We start from the raw sequence: 17,208 nt of genomic DNA, 5'->3' as shown, positions 1-17,208 counted from the left end.
CGGCTGCCTGGGGAGGGGGGCCAGGCCCGTGGCAGAGAGCACGCATGCGGGATGCAGCCCCAGCCCCCGGAGGCCCCGCTGTGCCAGCCGCATGCGGGACGCGGGACACGCACCTTCCTTGGCACAGGCCAAGCCGCCGGATCCACCGCCGATCACCAGGAGGTCGTAGCATTGCCGCCCTGCGGGGGTGAGGCGGGCGTCAGAAGGAAGGACCAGGACCAGCCGTGGGGGGGCGCCACCCGGGAGGCGGCCCGTGTTCCAGAGCAGTCCCGCAGTCACACTCGGCCCTGTGATGGTCTGGGCTGACCACGTGTCCCCCACCACGCACTGACCCCCGCCACCCACATCAAGAAAGCAAGTGAGCCACCCTGAGCTCAATGTCACCCGACATCCTGGCAGAAGTGGGTGGGAAAGTTTCTCTCGAGTAAACCCGTCCGGCAGCGCGGCTTGGCCGCTCCGAGTGCCCATAGGGCCTGGGGGGGGCAGCGGCTCTGGAGGCCGCTTGCAGCCCCCACCCCTGCCCCTGGCGGACCGGCCGCCCCGTCTTCTCCCGCATAAGGCCCCGTCTCTGCAGATGCTGCCACAGAAAGCAGCCCAGAGACAGCGGAACTGGGGTCCACAAGGGAGGGCGGAGGACAGGGGTGTCCTCAGGGGTGGCCAGCTCCGAGCCGGGAACCCCCGGCACCAGGCCTTGGCCCACCGCCTGTGGACAGAAACAAGATCGGCACGAGCCCAGTTGCTCTCTCCTCTCCCCTGCTCAGGGAGACACAGACCGGGAAGAGGTCCCTACCGTCCATGGCCGGGGCCAGCCCCTCCCGCTGCACCGCAGGCTGCCTGCGGCGACTTCCTGGCCCACAGAGCCCCTCCGCCAGCCGACTCTCCCTGCCCACGCGAACAGATGGCGCAAGGACAGTGGGCTTATCTCTGATGGTCCGCTCTCCCCACGGGGCACACCCAGCAGCCCCCTCCGTCTGATAAGCGGGGAGGCGGCAGGCCGCCAGGCCTTCGTAGGCCCCACTGTGGGAAACCGCCTGTAATACCTGCGGGGCCTGGGTGGCCTGTCTGCAAGGAAGGAGGGCACTGCCCTCAAAGTGCCCACTGGGCATGCACCCGTGTGCTCCAGGGCTCCCCAGGGCACCTCACAGCCTGGCCCCTCTTCTCACCCTGCAAGGTCTGTCACCCTGTGTCCTGAGCCCTCCCTCGCCTGGTATTCTGCTCATCCCTGCACTCGGGACCTGCACGGGGCCAGCAGAGCCCCCAGGAGCAGCCCCCTGCCCTGCCTAACAAGCCGTGACCGCCTGGCCGCCTCCCTAGCCCCACGCCCAAGGCCAGGCGACAGACCGCGGCTAGGGGCGGTGCTCCGCCCACGGTGCCTTCTCCTGAAGGGGCCCGCCCAGCCCTGCCCGCGGGATCCCCCCAGGGCAGGGATGTGCTGGGAGAGGTCGGGGTGCGTGGTGCCTGCGAGGCCACCTCTGGGGGTCCCCTGCCCGACCCCTGCTCAGGACCCTGGAGGCGGCCCCTGCCCCTGCTTGTGGCCTTGGGGACACTGTCCGGGTGGGCCCAGGACCCCTGGCCATCCAGGGGGTCCGCAGTGTCGGCTCCCTCCCCCAGGGCGCCCCAGCACAGCGCAGAGCGCCCACCAGCAGAGGCGGCAGGGCCCCTCCTGAGTCCCGCACGTGCAGGTGCTGAGCACATGCTCTGTGGGCTGCCTGGCCTTGGGGAGGAGCGGGGAGACCTGGCCGGCGGTCCCCGCACCTGCTGAGCCGGGAGGTGACCCACCCCCACCACGATCGGCACCGCGGTTAACGCAGCCGGGGGGATCGCCGCTCCACGCCCGGCCGCGGCCCGCCCCCGCGCGACCCCCGCGCAGCCCCGGTCCCACGCGGTCCCGGCCCGCGCCCGCTGACCTGCGGCGCCCCGCGCCCCGCCCGGCGCGCGGCCCCGGAAACGCGCGGCCGCTCCGCGCAGCGCCGCCATCGCCGCCCCGGGGGCCTCGGGCCGGGCTGCCCGCCGCGCTGCCTGCGCCGGCGACCGCGGACCCGAGGTGGGTGCGCGCGCGGCCGAGCCCGGAGCCGGGCCGCCCGCGGGATTCGCGCGGGGCCGGAGTCCCACCTGGAGCCGGAGCCATGGATGAGGGGGCGTGTAGGACCCGGGGGAAGGATCCTCCCGGGACGCGGGCTCCAACCTGGGGTGGGGGCTCCGACCTGGGGTGGGGGCTCCGACCTGGATGGGGGCTCTGACCTGGGGTGGGGGGCCCTGGACCTGGATTGGGGGGCTGTGACCTGGGGTGGGGCTGCGACTTGCGGTGAGGGTCTCAGGACCTGGGGGTGCAGTCTCCAGAGGAGGGGGTGTTTAACCTGGGCTGGGGATCCCCAGACCTATGGTGGAGAGGCTTTCAGAACTGGAGTGGGTCTCCGGACATGAGGTGGCTTCCCCAGACCTTAATTGGGGGGCAGGTGCCGCGGGGGGGGGCGGTGGTTGCCCCAAACCCGGGCTGGGGGCTCTGACCTGGTCAGGAGCCTCTGACCCGGGCTGGGGGCTCTGTTGAGGTGGCAGCGGAGACACCAGGCTGGTGGAGGGAAGGGAGCGGTGCTGCAGAAGGTTCCCTTTGGCACTGCGGGGCGAGGGTGGGGGGTGCACACTGCAGGGCTCTGGGACCCTGACTCCCAGGTCGTGGTTTCTGGGAGAGTGTGAACATGGGACCAGGCTGCAGAGTAGGGTCTGAGCACCTCGAGTCCCTGGGGAGGGAGCACTCCGGGGCCCAGGCGAGGGCTCAGCCGTCTCCCCGTCCTGCCGGCAGGTTGGAGCCTCCTGGGCCTTCCCGTTTTGTGAAAGTGGCGGCCTCCCCAGGAAGAAGCCTGGGCCCCTCAGCCCGCTGCCATCTTTGAAGTTTGACCAGCAGCTTCCTTTGGGCTTGTTGGGTCAGATAGACACGACACGGTACCGGACTGGCTCAGGGGCCGCTGGGCCTTTGAAAGGGAAAATGCGGGTGGGGTGTCGGGGCCCAAGGGAGTCAGAGAGGCACGGGTCCCTGGGACCCCCAGTTGAGCTTGCCCGCTGGACCTGGCCTCTTGCCCTCCTGCAGAGCTGGGCAGTGTTGCTGGACATGTCGCTTCTTCCGGAAGCTGTGAGCTTGTTGGGAGGACACCTTGGGGGGCTGGGGTGTTGTAGGGACGTGGCCTCGAGCCGTGACACATAGTCAGCTCTTTGTTCCAGTCTTTGCATGAGGCCTCGTGGCTGGGTCTGGCAGGGACCGAGTCTCCTTGGTGGATGATCGGAGGCCACAGTAACCCGGGGTTTTGAGCCTTGAGGGAGATCAGTTGAGAAGATTTTAGAGGTCGAGTTCTCAGGTCTCTTGATGGTGACGTGAGGCCGTGATGGCCTTCTGCTGGATTTCTCCAGTTTCCGTGTGATTGAACGTTTGTGGAGACATCAGGTTTGCGTGGCAAGGCCACTTAGGTCTGGAGCAGAGCTCAGGAGATGCAGGCACCATGTGGCTCGTGCAGTGGCCCGCATCCGAAGTTCCCGCCGCCGTGTCTCCCTTCGACGTGCAGGGCTCTGTCAGACAGGGAGGACACGGGCAGTGACAGGACTGAGCCCCAGGCCAGGAGGGACAGAGGAAAATGGGAAAAACTGACGTTTGGAGCATTATACCAGATATTGAGTAAACGGGAAGGACTGAGGATCCGGCGATGACGAAACATGCAAGCGGGCCGTGCAGCCCGACGTGCAGGTGGTGATAAAACCTCGAACGCATCGACTGGGCAGGACTGGACTCTGATGACCCACAAGGTGTATTGTTTTCTCTACTGAGACAGAATTTCTCTCTGTGGTCACTTCCATTTTTGATCAGTGGTAAACTGAAGAGTATTCATGTTTACAAAATAGTTCTGTTCTCCCTTTTTGTTGTTCGGTCACTAAGTCATGTCCGACTCTTTGCGACCCCGTGGACTGCAGTGTGCCAGGCCTCCCTGTCCATCACCAACACCTGGAGTTTGCTCAAACTCATGTCCATTGAGTCGGTGATGCCATCCAACCATCTCGTCCTCTGTCACAACACAGGAGTTGTGAGTTATGTTTTATTTGGCACAAAATGAGGACCATAGCCTGGAAGACAGCATTTCAGACAGCTCGAGAAGGTGCTCGAAAGAGGAAGGGGAGAGGTCAGTGTACATGTGATTTTGACGAAGGGGAGTATTTGCAGTCAGCCACGTCTGTTTGCAGAAGGTTTCTGGTCACAAGGAGCAGCTGTTGCCAGGAAGCAATCCAGTGCTTTTCTAGATGTGAGACGGTGCCAGCACTGGGCTCGTAAAATCAGCTCCTGAGAATAACTGACTCTCTGAAGACCTGTCCTGCCGGTTCTCCCTGAGCACCGAGGGCCTCGTCTCCGGTCCCCACCCTGAACTCCTTCGGGGGTGCTGGAGGTCAGCAGCTGCAGGGGCACGTGACTTAATCCTTGTGGAGGCAGACGGTGAGTTTGTAGTTGACAAGGATTTGTCTCCCTCTTTTTTTTTTTTTTTACTTTTTATGGGTCTTCATTGCTGCGTGGGCTTTTGCTGGTTGCGGCGAGCGGGGGCTGCTCTTGGGTCTGGTGTGTGGGCCTCTCATTGCAGAGCGCGGGCTCGAGGGCGCACGGGCTTGGTTGCTCCGCACAACGTGGGATCTTCCCGGGTCAGGGGTCATACCCGTGTCTTCTGCATTGGCAGGCAGATTCTCTACCCTTGAGCCACCAGGGGAACCGTGTCTCCCTTTATTATTTTGCTTGAGGACAAAAATGACTCTCCTCCCTCAGCAAAAACGTATTCCACATTCTCTGCGTGCTTTTCGCATAAGAACATATCTTCGTTTTCCTGCCTTGTGGACAAAGTTGTTTTCCTTTGTTCGGACTAGTAGTAGTTTTATCCTCATGTGTTGATTGAAGTTTGTAACCATTAGCAGCCTTTATTTTATAGAGAGAACAAGGAAGTAGACAACTGCAAATTATCTGTCTTATCCCAGTATTTTGTAGCAGATGAGCAAATTTTGTGAAGATAGGCTTGCATAATCTGTAAGGTTGGAGGAGGACATGGCAGCCCACTCCAGTGCGCGTCTGGAGAGTCCCATGGACAGAGGAGCCTGGCGGGCTGCAATCCACGGGGTCGCACAGAGTCGGACACAACAGAGCAACCAACACTTTCACCTTCAAATGTCTTTAGCTTCTTTGTTATATAAACATCAGAAGCCAAAGTATAGAAACTTAAACTCATGCCATCTTAATCATGAGTGTTTCAGCACTTTATCTTATATAGAAGTTATACAGATATTCAGTGACGTTAGGGAAATTTAAATGGAGGTTGTCTTGTTCAGGCTTCAGGAGTAGGGGAGCAGGCCTCTGACTGATCTCTGACCCTTCCTGGACCACCTGCCCGCAGGCACATCGGTCCTACCGGCAAGGCAGGCAGCACTGATAAGAACGGGACTGGGTCTTGGAATTTCTTAAGCCCCTGTGGACCCAGCCAGCCCCCTGAGGTCTAAGGAATCTTAGGACTCACAAGGCGAAACAAACAGCATTGTGAAACTTAAACCACAACTGCAATTTTTTTGTGCACAAACCGATGATACTATCAGTTTGCTGCCTGGGATTTTAAGTGGGAGCCCCCAAAGCTGCAATTTGAAGTCTCGCCCGTGCGTTGGATGCACCACCCAGGACCTTCCCCTCTGGGACTCCAGACTGCTGTGACGTGGGATTTCCCCACACTGTTAAAGTCTGGGTGTAGATGTCGGCTCAGTTTGGTGGTGTATGCACTATTACTTCTCTCTTACTTCTTTTTTCCTAATGACTGTATTTGGGGATGTTTAAAAAACTGTCTTATTTACTTTCGGCTGAGCTGGGTCTTGTGGCCGTGCCTTCCCCAGGGACAGCGAGTGGGCGCTGCTCCCTAGCTGGGGAGCACAGGTTGCTCATTGTGGTGGTTCCCTGTTGCAGAGGACACGCGGGCTTCAGTAGCCGCTCATGCAGGGTCAGCTGCTCCCCGGCACGTGGAGTCTTCCCGCACGAGGCATCAAACCTGTGTCCCCTGCATTTGCAGGCGGATTCGTAACCACTGGGCCAAGAGGCAAGTCCCTGGATATTGAGGTTGAGTTTGGATAATCTTCTGTTAAAAAGTGAAATTGTTTGTTTGTGTGTAACGAGTGCTTTCTCTTCTTGACGAATGCCTCAAACCTAAAATGAAAGGAAAGCTTTTGGTAAAACAATGGGATGTCTATTGTTTAACTTAACTTGGTAGAACTCTTAAGGTTTCAAGTTACCAAAAAGATTTTGGAAACTGCTTTTAGGCAGACTGAAACACAATCATTATGGAAAGAAAGTTTGTCCGAATAGTGACTGGAGAGTTTCCGTGGTGGTCCAGTGGCTAACACTCTGCGCTCCCAATGCAGGGGGCCCGGGTTTGATCCCTGGTCGGGGAGCTGGATCCCAAACGCTGCAACTAAGACCTGGTGCAGCCAAATACATAAAAGAATATTAAAAGAGAGAGAGAGAATAGTGACTGGATTTGATTAAAATCAAATTTATAACCTTAAATGTCTAATCAATACAATACTAGCTTATTTGACTAGTCAACCAAGGAGATTTAAGTGTGTTGCAATGTATGTAATGTTGACAACTCTAAAGAGACACCTATTTTATGAGATGAACACTATTAAGCTGATTTTATTTAGCAAAGATTTACCCAAGTACATGAACTATAAAAACAGTTGAGTTGGTGCTTGTATCTCTGGGAGCTTAGGAAGGTTTACTTTACGTAAGTGCCTGTTCCTCTGGAAGCCCGTCAGGATAGAGTCCCTGGAAGGCATTGCAGAACTTGATCTGGTCATACCATCTGGAGGTGGGGAAGGAGCGTATGTATATTAAAAAAACACAATTGTACATAAAAATTTATGCCTAGCTATGCATCAGTCATAAACACAGTTACATAAAACCCACTAGTTTATGTAAGAGTTGGACTGTGTCTTTGCTTCTTTTGGTATCTTAATCTGAATCGTGTTGTAGCAAGTGGGGCAGGTTGACACCCGTGCGGTGTGACTCCTGAAAGCCCCTCTGGACCCTGATGTATCATCTCAGGGAGGCACAGACTAAATGCTTCCAATTCACTGTTCTTTTTCCTTTTCAGCATCAGGTAGTTGCTTCTGGGGGATCCCTGAGTCCCTGGAGAGGTGCCAGGGGGCCCAAGGTTTCAGGGGCTGGGGGAATTGAGGGGCCGGGGAGGAGGGCGGAGGAGTCAGGGGCTGGGGGAGGAGGGCGTGGTGGGCCGGCGGCCTGGCAGCCCCTGAGGCCCACGTGCTCCGGCGCTGACCGGGAGGAAGTGGATGGAGCCAGCTGGGTGGAGCCAGCCGGGTGGCTCCTGTCCGCGAGGCTGCTGGGACCCCCCAGCCCTAGGAGCAGAGCTGTCCTGTCTGTGGTCTGCGGGTCCGGAGCCAGAATCACACGGGACAGGAGACGAGGACACAGCCCCCCGGGACTCTGTGTCCTACGCCGTCCCCCACGCCACCCAAGCACAGAGGCCCCGGCCCAGGCGCATCGCTAGTTTGGGCAGCTGCCAGGTTTCCCCTTCGTGAGGATTCGGGGCTGCCTGCCCCTCTTGCCCCCCACTGCCCCCCTGCGCACTCAGGCCTGCCTTTCTCGGGGAGGCGGGGCTGGGCTGTGTGACTCCTGGCGCGGAGCCCCCCACCCCTGACACGCGGAGCCCTAGCAGATTCAGCACCAAGGGACTGAAGAGTCTGTGGGTAGTCTGCAGCCCCTGCCTGGGCCTGAGGGGGCCGGGCCGTGGCCGGCATCTCCATCAGCCCCTTGGGGGTTATCGGGAGGAGCGTAGGGGGCGATCCCAGGTGATGGAGGGTCTGGCTTGGGGTTGCAAGGAGAACAATTAAGAATGGGCTTATAATAAGGAAGCTTTGGGGGTGGGCTGTGGCTGCTGTTGTGAGAGGTTTGTGCTCCATCTCTAGGGCACGGGGAACACACACCGGCCTGGGGAGGAAGCGGGGAACTGGACAGCCTTCCCCTCCTCCCAGAGGGGGTGAGTGTGTGCCTCCCGGTGGGGTGGGGCAGGTGCCCAGGCTCAGGGGGCAGGCCCGCAGGCAGGCAGATTGGGAGCTGGGCTGGTTTTTCTGGATCCTGCTTCCCAGTGGGGGTGCCACGTTCCTTTTTCTTTTGGGAACAGAGAGGACTAGAAACAGGGTTGCTTGTTTTCTTGGTTTTCCACCGTTTTTGATGCAGTGAAACATGCAGAAGTTGAAATTTACCACTCTAAGCACGTGCACGCGTACAGTTGGGTAGCATCGAGCGTCCACGTGGCTGTGTAGCTGTTGCTGCTGTCTTCAGAGCTCCCGCCCCGCCCCAGGCAGAAGTTCTGCCCCCTTCAGCAGTGACCCCGTGGCCCCCAGCCCCTGGCAGCCTCTGTTCTCTGTCCTGTCTCTGTGAGCTTGCTCTTGTGCGCGTTTCATCCGGGTGTGATCATTCAGAATTGATCCTCACGCGTCCAGCTCATCCCACTGAGCGTGACGTCCCCCTGGTCCCTCCGTGAAGTCACAGGTGTCCGCACGTCCCTCCCAGTGGGACAGGGTCAGGGTGCAGTCATCTTAGTGTGACTAAGGGATGCCCCAGTGTGCGGAGAGACCACACCTCCTCTGTCCGTGGGCCGTGTCCCCTCGCGGCCACTGTGCCTCACACTGTCCTGAACGTGGGTGGACAAATGTGAGTTCAAGCCGCTGCTCTCGGGTGTCTTGGGTCCACTCCCAGAGGTGGAATTGCTGGGTCATGTGGTAACTCTGTATTTACCTTTCTGAGGAACCGCCAACTGTTTTCCACAGCAGCTGCTCTGTCTTGGGTTCCCACCAGCCGTGCTTGAGTTTCCGATTTCTCCGTGGCCCCGCTAGCACGGGGCGGGTCATCCCAGGGGTGTGAAGTGGTGCCTTGAAGCTTTGATCAGACTTCCCAAGTGATGTGCTTCCTGGTCACTGGTGTGTCTTCTTTAGGGAAATGTCTGTTAATGTCCTCTGTCCCCTTTCTAACTGGGTTGTTTCTGAGTTGTAGGAATTCTTATATATATTTAGGATTTTAAACCCTCATCAGATAGGTGGTTTGCAGATATTTTCTCCACCCCCTGGGTTGTCCTTTGCTCTCTTCATGGTGTCCTTTGATGCACAGAGCTTTCATTTTGGTGAAATTCTATTTTTCTTCTGTTGCCTGTGCTTCTGGTGTCGTGTCTAAGAATGCATGGCCAAATTCAAGGTCATGAAGAGTTACTCCCGTGTTTTCTTCTACGAGTTTTATGGTTTTATTTCTTAAAATTAGGTTCTGGACGCGTGTGGAGCACACGGAAGCAGGGGATGCGTGTGGGATACGCGAAGCAGGGGGTCTGAAGGTGCTGCTCCGCCACCAGCCCTCACCTCTGGCCAGTGGCTCCTTCGTCCTCCTCTCAGGGCAGTGGGGCCCTTCAGCCTCCCGGGGCCCAGAGCCACGCAGGGCGGCGGGAACCTCAGGCCACCGCCGGGGGAACCGAGCGACCTCACTGTGGCCCTTCCAAAGGGCAGAGCCATGGGCGCTCCAGTACTGGGACCCGCAGCACAAGGGGCCCCGCGGGTTGTCTCCCCGAGGAGGGGTCTGCCCAGCCCTGACTGGAGGGCTTCCTCCCAGCATGTCTGCCTGGTTCCGTTGGTGGGTATGTTCTTGGTACCCCGCACCGCGTGAAGCTCCCGGCAGACCTGGGCCATTAGGCGGCTGACTCCTCGCCCAATTTTTATATAGTTCAGTTGTTGTGGGAATTACAAGCTATCCTTCACAACTCCAGGGTCAACCAAGGACTTTGGTATTTAAATGGAATACTACTTTTTATTTTTTTTATATTTATATTTATGTGTAACATTGATTAGTTTTTTTTCATCAACCCAGAGAATACATCAGAGTGGCCCAGCCTCTCTGCACTGCTGCTGAACACAGTCATGATAAAGTCACACAGGTGTGTGGTTGGGGCTCCTGAGCTGGCAGAATGGAGCCCAGTGGGCAGTGCTGGCCACTGCAGGCCATGCGCCCCTGTTGTGTTTGTCACCCATCCCGGAAGTGCAGTTGGCCCCACCCCACCCACCTCCAGATTCCCCCCACCTGCCTCCGGCCCTGTGGCGCACCTGCTGGCCTGGCCAGTGTCGCGGGGACCAGGGAGACTGCCGTGGTGTCCCGGGCTGGAGGGATATTCCAAGCGGCGTCTTGCTGCCTGTCTGCTCTCCCCTGAGGGCAGGGCCGGCCTGCGGCAGGCCCCTGTGCCAGGGCTCTGGTCCCTGTCAAGCTGTGGTTCCTGATTAACTGCTTACAGGCAGAAGAACTCGGCACAAGCTCTGGGGAGCTCAGAGGAGGGGCGTGGGGCGTGGGGTGTGGCCGTAGGGGAGGCGGGTCAGGTGGGGCCCTGACCTGCCGACCACATGCTCGCTGTGCCTGGTGTAAATAGGCCACACAGGCGAGACCACTGGGAAGTCTGGGTGTCTGCGCTGCCCTCTTCCCTCCCTGCCCTGCCTGCCAAGACCCTCATCGTGGTCCAGTCTGCTGGAGCTCTGAGCTGTCCAGGAAGAGGCGGTCACCCCTCCAAGACCCTCAGCCTGCCTGTTCTCCCAGGTGCCTTTCCCAGCAGGCACTTCTGGGGGAGCCGGTCCTGTGTGGCCCCTCCCTGTGCGTGATCCGCAAGTGACCACAGCCCTGCTGGAAGCTTCCCACGCTTTCCCACTTTAAGGCCTCTGCCCTGTGCGGGCTCAACCTGGCTGTGTCTCAGGGACCCCGCTACCCGCCCAAAGGGTCGCCTGCCAGGGGGAGGGAGGGCCAGTCTCGCTTCCATTGTGGTGCAGGCAGGCAGCAGGGTAGGCATCCTCCTCGCGGGACAGACTGCCCCCCTGTGGAACAGCCGGCTTGGGGCTGCCTGTGTCCGTCCCCGGAAGCTCTCGGGCCACACGAGCTCCCGGGCTGTCCCCAGTGTGTGCCCCAGGGGGCTCTGCGTGCGGTTGGCCGCCCCTGTGGGGAGTGTCCAGCCTCAGGCCAGCCGTGCTCCGGGCTGCCCGAGACCCCGTCTCTCCACCCAGGGCGGAGTCCCTGGGGGACGTGGTTTGCAGGTGGGCGGGGCCCCGGCCGTCTCCCCCGAGTCTGGCCACCGGGCACGGGACTGGCCTCTCACGGGGCTGAAGCTCCCGGGTGGGTCAGCCAGGCGGGCCGGTCACTAACACCGTGATGACCGCGTGCTCCCACGGGTCTTGCGGGCGGCGGGGCCTCGCAGAGCCCGCAAGGCCCGCCCCGCCCCTCGCGCCACCACAGATGCTGGAGGCCCCGCCCTGAAGCCCCGCCCCTCGCCCCGCAGATGCTGGAGGCCCCGCCCCTGCTGCTGGCCGCTGGTGCCGTAGGCCTGGCCCTGCTCGCACTGCGGTGGCTGGCCCCACTGGACCTGCGGCTCTTCGGCTTGGCCTTTATCGGCTGGAACGAGTTCATCGTGAACCCCGTCCGCAACCTCCTCATGGGCAGCAGCAAGGAGCAGCGCATCCTGCAGCACGTGCTGCAGCACGCGGTGGCCGGGGACCCGCAGAGCGTGGTGGCCGCCATCGACGGCTACAGCTCGGAGAAGGAGTGGGCCATGCACGTGGGCGATAAGAAAGGTGGGTGGCGGGGCGGCTCGGGCGCAGGTCCGGCGGGAGGACCGCCTTAGGGGAAGCCCCGCCCCCCACTCCCGGAGGTGCCGCCAGGGAGCCCCGGCCAGGGCTGGATGGGGAGGGGACGGGGAACAACAGAGCCATTGCATGGTTTCGTCGCTCGCAGCCGCCGGGTAGAGCCAGGTGCCCCCCAGGGCGGGCCATGGGTACCCTCGGTGTCCCGGCTGGTCCCAGGGTCCATGGAGACTCTTGGACTGAGTCCTGCGGGGGCGCCAGGCCTCGTCCCGCCTCCGGGGCCGCCTCCCGACCTTTGGACTCCAGCTGGGGGCCCAGGCAGGCTATGCGTGATCACCCCCCCCCAGCCCCGCCCCGAGTCAGGGCAGCCAGCGGTCCAGCAGCCTTGAACCTTCCGACTGTGTCCAGCTGAAGGGAGCGGGGCAGGCTCTCTGTGCAGCCCGGGGAGGGAGTGGGGTGGGGCTTCCACGGAGGGTGGCTCTGGGTGGTGCCAGGCTGAGGGCAGCCGGGAATGCTGGGAGGGGAGAACCAGCGCGTGCAGAAGCATAGGGGACTGGGGGTGGGAGCTGGGGCTGAGCGCGGTGGGGCCTGTGGCTGGCCGGAGGGTGCTGGGCCAGCTCGGGGCGGGGGGGTGGGAAACCCCCTGCTCACCATCCCTCCCTCCCCTCCCAGGCCAGATCGTGGACAGCGTGCTGAGGGAGCAGCGGCCGTCAGTGCTGCTGGAGCTAGGCGCCTACTGCGGCTACTCGGCAGTGCGAATGGCCCGCCTGCTGCTGCCTGGCGCCCGACTGCTCACCATCGAACTTAACCCCGAATATGCGGCCATCACCCAGCAGATGGTGGAGTTTGCAGGCCTGCAGGACAAGGTGCGGCATTGTCCCTGAGTTGGCGGATGTGGGCACAGGCTCCGGGGGCCGGAAGGCTGGGGTCACATCCCAGCGGCTCCAGGCCATGCTTACCAGCTGGCCAGCAGCCCCATCCGCAGAGCGGGAGACTCCCGGAGGTGGGGCAGAGGGGGGACCCGTCTCCCGGAACTGCCAGGCTCACTGGGTGGGGGTCTGTTCCAGGTGACCGTTGTTCTTGGAGCGTCCCAGGACATCATCCCCCAGCTGAAGAAGAAATATGATGTGGACACTCTGGACATGGTCTTTATCGACCACTGGAAGGACCGCTACCTGCCAGACACGCTTCTCCTCGAGGTGAGCCCTGTGCATGCTGGCTGGGTCGGGCCCTGTGGAGGGTGGCCGGGGAGCCATGGGCTGGCCTGTGTGCAGTCAGGACACAGAGGAAAGTGGGGGCCTGGGCCAGGGCGGGCGGGCCTCAGGGAGCACATCTGGATGGCCTGCATCAGTAGAGAGCAGCAGATACCACCCTTGGAAGTGGAGGTGTTAGCTGCTCAGTCGTGTCCGACTCTTTGTGACCCCATGGACTTTACCTGCCGGGCTCCTCTGTCCATGGGATTCTCCAGGGGATCTTCCTGACCTGGGGATTGAACCCGGGTTTCCTGCACTGCGGCTTGGTTCTTTGCCATCTGAACCACCAGGGAAGCCCTGCTGCCCTTGGCAAGTAGGAGCCTAATAGCTTTCTCAGTGCCGCTTGTTCATGGCTACTCATTATCTCAAGAGAAGGAAGATGTGTTCTGCAGCTGGCCCTGCCTTGGCCTGGCCACACCGCCTCGCTCAGGCGAGGGGCTGGCAGGGCAGGCGGCCTTCGTCCCCATCGCTCAGGCCTCTCCACAGGCTGCTTGGTGTCCTTACAGCAGGGCGGCCGGAGACGGAGGGGGAGGTCTGGCACCCTCGTGACCTGAAGCCGCACCCGGGGCGGAAGGAGCGGGGGTCAGGAACAGGGGACACCGCTCTGGTCCTCTGAGTGCCGGCACACGGCCTGGGTCAGACACTCCAGGGCTCCATCCCCGCGCGGACGGCCGGCCTTTGCATCCTCTCCTCCGAGGCTGACCCATGGGTTCAGTGCCTATGTGCTGAGCCCCAGCTCAAGTTGAGCGTTTCCTCCCAGGGTTGAGCAGGCCGGGCCGCTGCTCCCAGCGGCCCTTCCTCATCAGTGTCACGGGGAAGTTCCTTTTTTAGGAGAAATGCTCCACGATTCAGAGGCCCACTTTTTTCACATTCTGGCTCATGGGTTGTCCCAACCTCACGGACCTCTACAGCTGTGTTTTCCACTCCAGTCTCAGGGCCCAGGGACAGAAGGGAGGCAGCCACCACCAGGAAGATTTGAGGGCTGCACCCACTCCAGTGGCCCCCGTGTTCCTAAGTCACCAGGGGTTGCCCGTCCATCCCTGGGGTTCCACTGGCAACTTAAGACACGCCTGGGGCCTCTTGCTTGACTTTACCTTCCTTTTGGGGGATTGTTTTTTTTTTTCCCACTTTAATGATCATGTAGAGAAAGCTCTGATCTAGCGTAGCAGCTGGGCTGTCCCTTCACGCCTTCCTCAGAGAAACATTTCCTCTTTCTTTTTGATGTAACCTAAGCAGGGCTTCCCTGGTGGTTCAAATGATAAAAAATCTGCCTGCAATGTGGGAGAACTGGATTCCATCCCAGGGTCAGAAAGATGCCCTGGAGGAGGGCATGGCAACCCACTCCAGTTTCTTGCCTGGAGAATCCCATGGACAGAGGAGCCTGGCAGGCTACAGTCCTTGGGGTCGCAGAGAGTTGGACACGACTGAGCAAGTTTCACACACACCAAGCAGCTCCTCCTCCGGCTCAGAGAGACTGGGGGTGAGGTTGGTGGGCACAGAAGTGCAGCTGCCCCTCCCTCTGTAGAGCCAGGCCTGACATGTTGGCCAACTGCCCAGGTGTTGGTGGAGACTGGGGTGCCTCAGGGTGGACCTGAGGGGCAGGCTTGTGGGTGTGGAGGTCTGCCCCCCAGCCCTGCAGGGTCCCCCTGGTGGGACCCTACTGAACCTCCAGTGACCGATGCCAGCAGCCCCCGCACAGGTCACCAGGCATCTCATTGACCCAGAGGAGCCCGTGTTCCTGGCACCCACTGGCTGCAATCCGGGCCCCGCCATCTACACTCTCACGTCCCCCAGCGTGCAGTGAGCCCCTGCTGTGTGCCACGCTCTGTCCTAGGGCCTGAGGGTCCCCCTGCCCGCTCAGGCCGCCCTCACGCCCTCCAGCCATCTGTCTGTCCCCACAGGAGTGCGGCCTGCTGCGGAAGGGGACAGTGTTGCTGGCTGACAACGTCATCTTTCCTGGGGCGCCTGACTTTCTGGAGTATGTGCGCGGGAGCAGCCGCTTTGCGTGCTCACACTTCAGCTCGTACCTGGAGTACTCCAAGGTGGTAGACGGCCTGGAGAAGGTCGTCTACAAGGGCCCGGGCAGCCCTGTGCAGGATCCCCCGCCACTCCCGGCCCTGAAGGGTGAGGCGGCCCCAGCCCTGTAGCGCTGGCCTGTCCTCAGGCCAGCAGCCCGGTGGCCGCCTCTCGTCAGCTCCAGGCTGTCACGCTGGCCTGCCCCGAGCATGCCCAGCTCCCCTTCCAGAATCGTGGCAGTACATCTAGAAGGTGCCTGCCTGTGAAGACCAGCTAGGCAAGCAGTGCGCGTGACAGTGTCGCGTGCACACACACACACACACACACACACGTGCGGTGTCACACACTCACAGCGTCTCAGCCTCACCATCTCACACACATACTCTCTCCCCCGACCTGGCCCTCCTCCCATTCTCTCCCCCCTCTCTGTCTCTCTCCCCCCACCCCTCTCTGTCCTCTCTCCCCCCACCCCTCTCTCTCCTCTCTCCCCCCACTCTGTCTCTCTCTCTCCCCCTCCCTCCTTCCCTCTCTGTCCCCCCCCACAGTCCGCCCTCTGCGGGCGGGCACCTGCGCTCTGCCATCACCAGGTGGCAGCAGTGCCTCAGTGATCACCCGCGCCCCCGCCCCCCGCCCCGCACCACCCCCAAAACACACCCTCCTTTCGCCTGCTTTTTAAGAATGAAATGCAACTTTTCTACAATCAGCCGCTACCAATCTCACAGACTAACACCCTGTTTAGAAGACAGTGAGGTAGAAATTAAGGACCTGATTCTTTAGGTGAGACAGAACCCGAGTGCTGCTCCGTTTGCCCCCATGTCCCAGCTTCGCACCAGGCACCTGCCGCTCTCCTCGGCCGCTGCAGACAGCCCCACGGGGATGTCTGCGGGCCGGGCTGAGCCCCACTGGGGACCCAGGTGACCCGCAGGCCGCTCTGAGCAACCAGTGCTGGGCCAGGTCCGGAATGCCCAGCACCCGGCCTCTCGGGCCTGGTGTGGCTCTGGGCGAACTGCGTCCCCGTCCCACTCGGCCTGGTCTGGGGACGAGATGGCGCAGTCGGAGCAGCTGCTGTGCTTCCGTGGCGGCCCGGCTGCCCGTGACGACGTGGTCGGCCGGCGCCCACTCACGTCCACAGGCGCCCGTGGCCCCGACGCTGGCCCTCCAGCCCCAAGGCCCTCAAGTGGCCGGCTGGACCTCTGGCCGCCTCAGAGGCTCTCCCGGGTCCCTCACCCCGAGATCACCCCTTCTGGCCAAGTCCGCCTGTGCCCAAGACCAGCCACAGACGTCGGGGCCCTGCTAACTACCCGGGATCGAGCCCACACACTGTGTGTAGAGAGGAGCCACATGGGGGACACATCCCGGGGGCCTGGATGCAGTGGACCCCCACGGCGGCCAGCAAACAACAGGGGAGTGGCTTGCGGACGGAGACAGACATGGGAAGTTCCTTTGTTGCTTTTTATAATTTTTAATTTTTCTTACAAAATTTAGATGTTTACCAATACAGTCTTAGTTTGGTTTTATTAATGTTTTTTATCAGTGTTTTTCTGGTTTTTAAGTCACAAATAGCAGGCACTCAACAGCAGTCCCCCACTGCTGCCAAAGGCCAGTCCCAGAGCTGTTACTCGAGGGCTGCAGTGCCCAGGGAGGGGCTCCAGGCATGGCGGGTGGGCGGGGCACGTGCAGCCAGCCCCTGCTCGCTGCCTCCAGGATCTCTGTGCGGGCTGTCCCCCAGCGCTGCCCCCACTCAGGGCCCAGGGAAGCCCCTGCAGCCTTGGGGCCAGACTCCCTGCCCTGAGCCCCCTCCTCGCCCGTCCGCATTCCTTGGGGGGCCCCGCTGGCCCCAGAGCAATGCCGGGTGCCCTGGCCTGGGCCTCCCGGGCGTGCACTGCACACAGCACCATGTCAGGAAGCTAACTCGCCTGGGAGTTAGGAGCGGGGAGCCAGGGCCAGAGGGGGAGGCGCCACCCGCCCTGCCACCAGAGGGCTTCCAGCTCCACAGCAGGGTCTGCACGGGCACCCAGAGGCCCCTTCCCGTGGTCTCTTCAGAGGTCAGACCCTAAGAGCAAACGGCCGGGCCCAGGCCCTGCGGACAGAAAGGGGAAGCCTGAGCAGCCCTGGGGATGGCCACTGGGGGAAGGCGGGTCTCAGGGGTCCCTGTGCTGGGGCGTTGGAAGGTGTGGGGGGATCAGCCCTGCTCTCGCCCTGTGACCTCCAGGCTCCGATGGCCCAGGGCCCCCCCACCTGCCCCCTGCCCTGGGCTTCCCTCCGC

At 61.3% G+C, this 17,208-nt stretch overlaps 3 protein-coding genes across 11 annotated transcripts in view; 1 reads left to right on the top strand and 2 right to left on the bottom strand.

The window, feature by feature from the left end:
• TXNRD2 (thioredoxin reductase 2) overlaps positions 1-1,986 on the bottom strand; it is a 29,317-nt gene extending 27,331 nt beyond the window's left edge. Inside the window, exons 1-2 of one of the 2 annotated variants that reach the window (XM_043489286.1) lie at positions 1,908-1,986; positions 114-179 (exon numbers count right to left, since the gene is read on the bottom strand). In XM_043489286.1, the coding sequence (XP_043345221.1) occupies positions 114-179; positions 1,908-1,977 (136 nt within the window). In that variant the 5' untranslated portion in view covers positions 1,978-1,986. Of the gene's footprint in view, positions 1-113; positions 180-1,640; positions 1,864-1,907 lie in introns of those variants that run through there. The other variant, XM_043489295.1, reaches the window with a different exon arrangement.
• COMT (catechol-O-methyltransferase) lies at positions 1,946-16,459 on the top strand. Of its 2 annotated transcripts, none has more exons than XM_043489320.1 (5): positions 1,946-2,044; positions 11,373-11,664; positions 12,346-12,539; positions 12,741-12,872; positions 14,828-16,459. In XM_043489320.1, the coding sequence occupies exons 2-5, from the start codon at positions 11,373-11,375 to the stop codon at positions 15,071-15,073; spliced, it is 864 nt and encodes a 287-aa protein (XP_043345255.1). In that variant the 5' UTR covers positions 1,946-2,044; the 3' UTR covers positions 15,074-16,459. The 2 variants fall into 2 exon arrangements, with proteins under 2 accessions (XP_043345255.1, XP_043345244.1); XM_043489309.1 differs by lacking the exon at positions 1,946-2,044 and adding an exon at positions 4,078-4,471.
• Positions 16,389-17,208, bottom strand: part of ARVCF (ARVCF delta catenin family member) — a 30,230-nt gene continuing 29,410 nt past the window's right edge. For 4 of the 7 annotated variants that reach the window (XM_043489255.1, XM_043489256.1, XM_043489259.1 and 1 more), the window contains one exon: positions 16,881-17,022. Coding sequence is in view for 3 of the 7 variants with exons in the window: in XM_043489257.1 (XP_043345192.1) it covers positions 16,996-17,022 (27 nt within the window). In the remaining 4 variants the exon portion in view is untranslated. Of the gene's footprint in view, positions 17,023-17,208 lie in introns of all 7 variants that reach the window. The other 3 variants (XM_043489257.1, XM_043489258.1, XM_043489273.1) reach the window with 1 other exon arrangement.

Source organism: Cervus canadensis, chromosome 1 (genome assembly GCF_019320065.1).
Source record: "Cervus canadensis isolate Bull #8, Minnesota chromosome 1, ASM1932006v1, whole genome shotgun sequence".
Taxonomy (NCBI): domain Eukaryota; kingdom Metazoa; phylum Chordata; class Mammalia; order Artiodactyla; family Cervidae; genus Cervus; species Cervus canadensis.
The sequence above is the reverse complement of the archived record's forward strand: the minus strand, read 5'-3'. Positions and strand labels throughout refer to the sequence as shown.

Coding starts and splice junctions, on each gene's coding strand:
- COMT (XM_043489320.1), top strand. CDS start 11,373: ATGCTGGAGGCCCCGCCCCTGCTGCTGGCCGCTGGTGCCGTAGGCCTG. Junction 11,665..12,345: donor GCACGTGGGCGATAAGAAAG/GTGGGTGGCGGG, acceptor CTCCCCTCCCAG/GCCAGATCGTGGACAGCGTG. Junction 12,540..12,740: donor TTGCAGGCCTGCAGGACAAG/GTGCGGCATTGT, acceptor GGTCTGTTCCAG/GTGACCGTTGTTCTTGGAGC.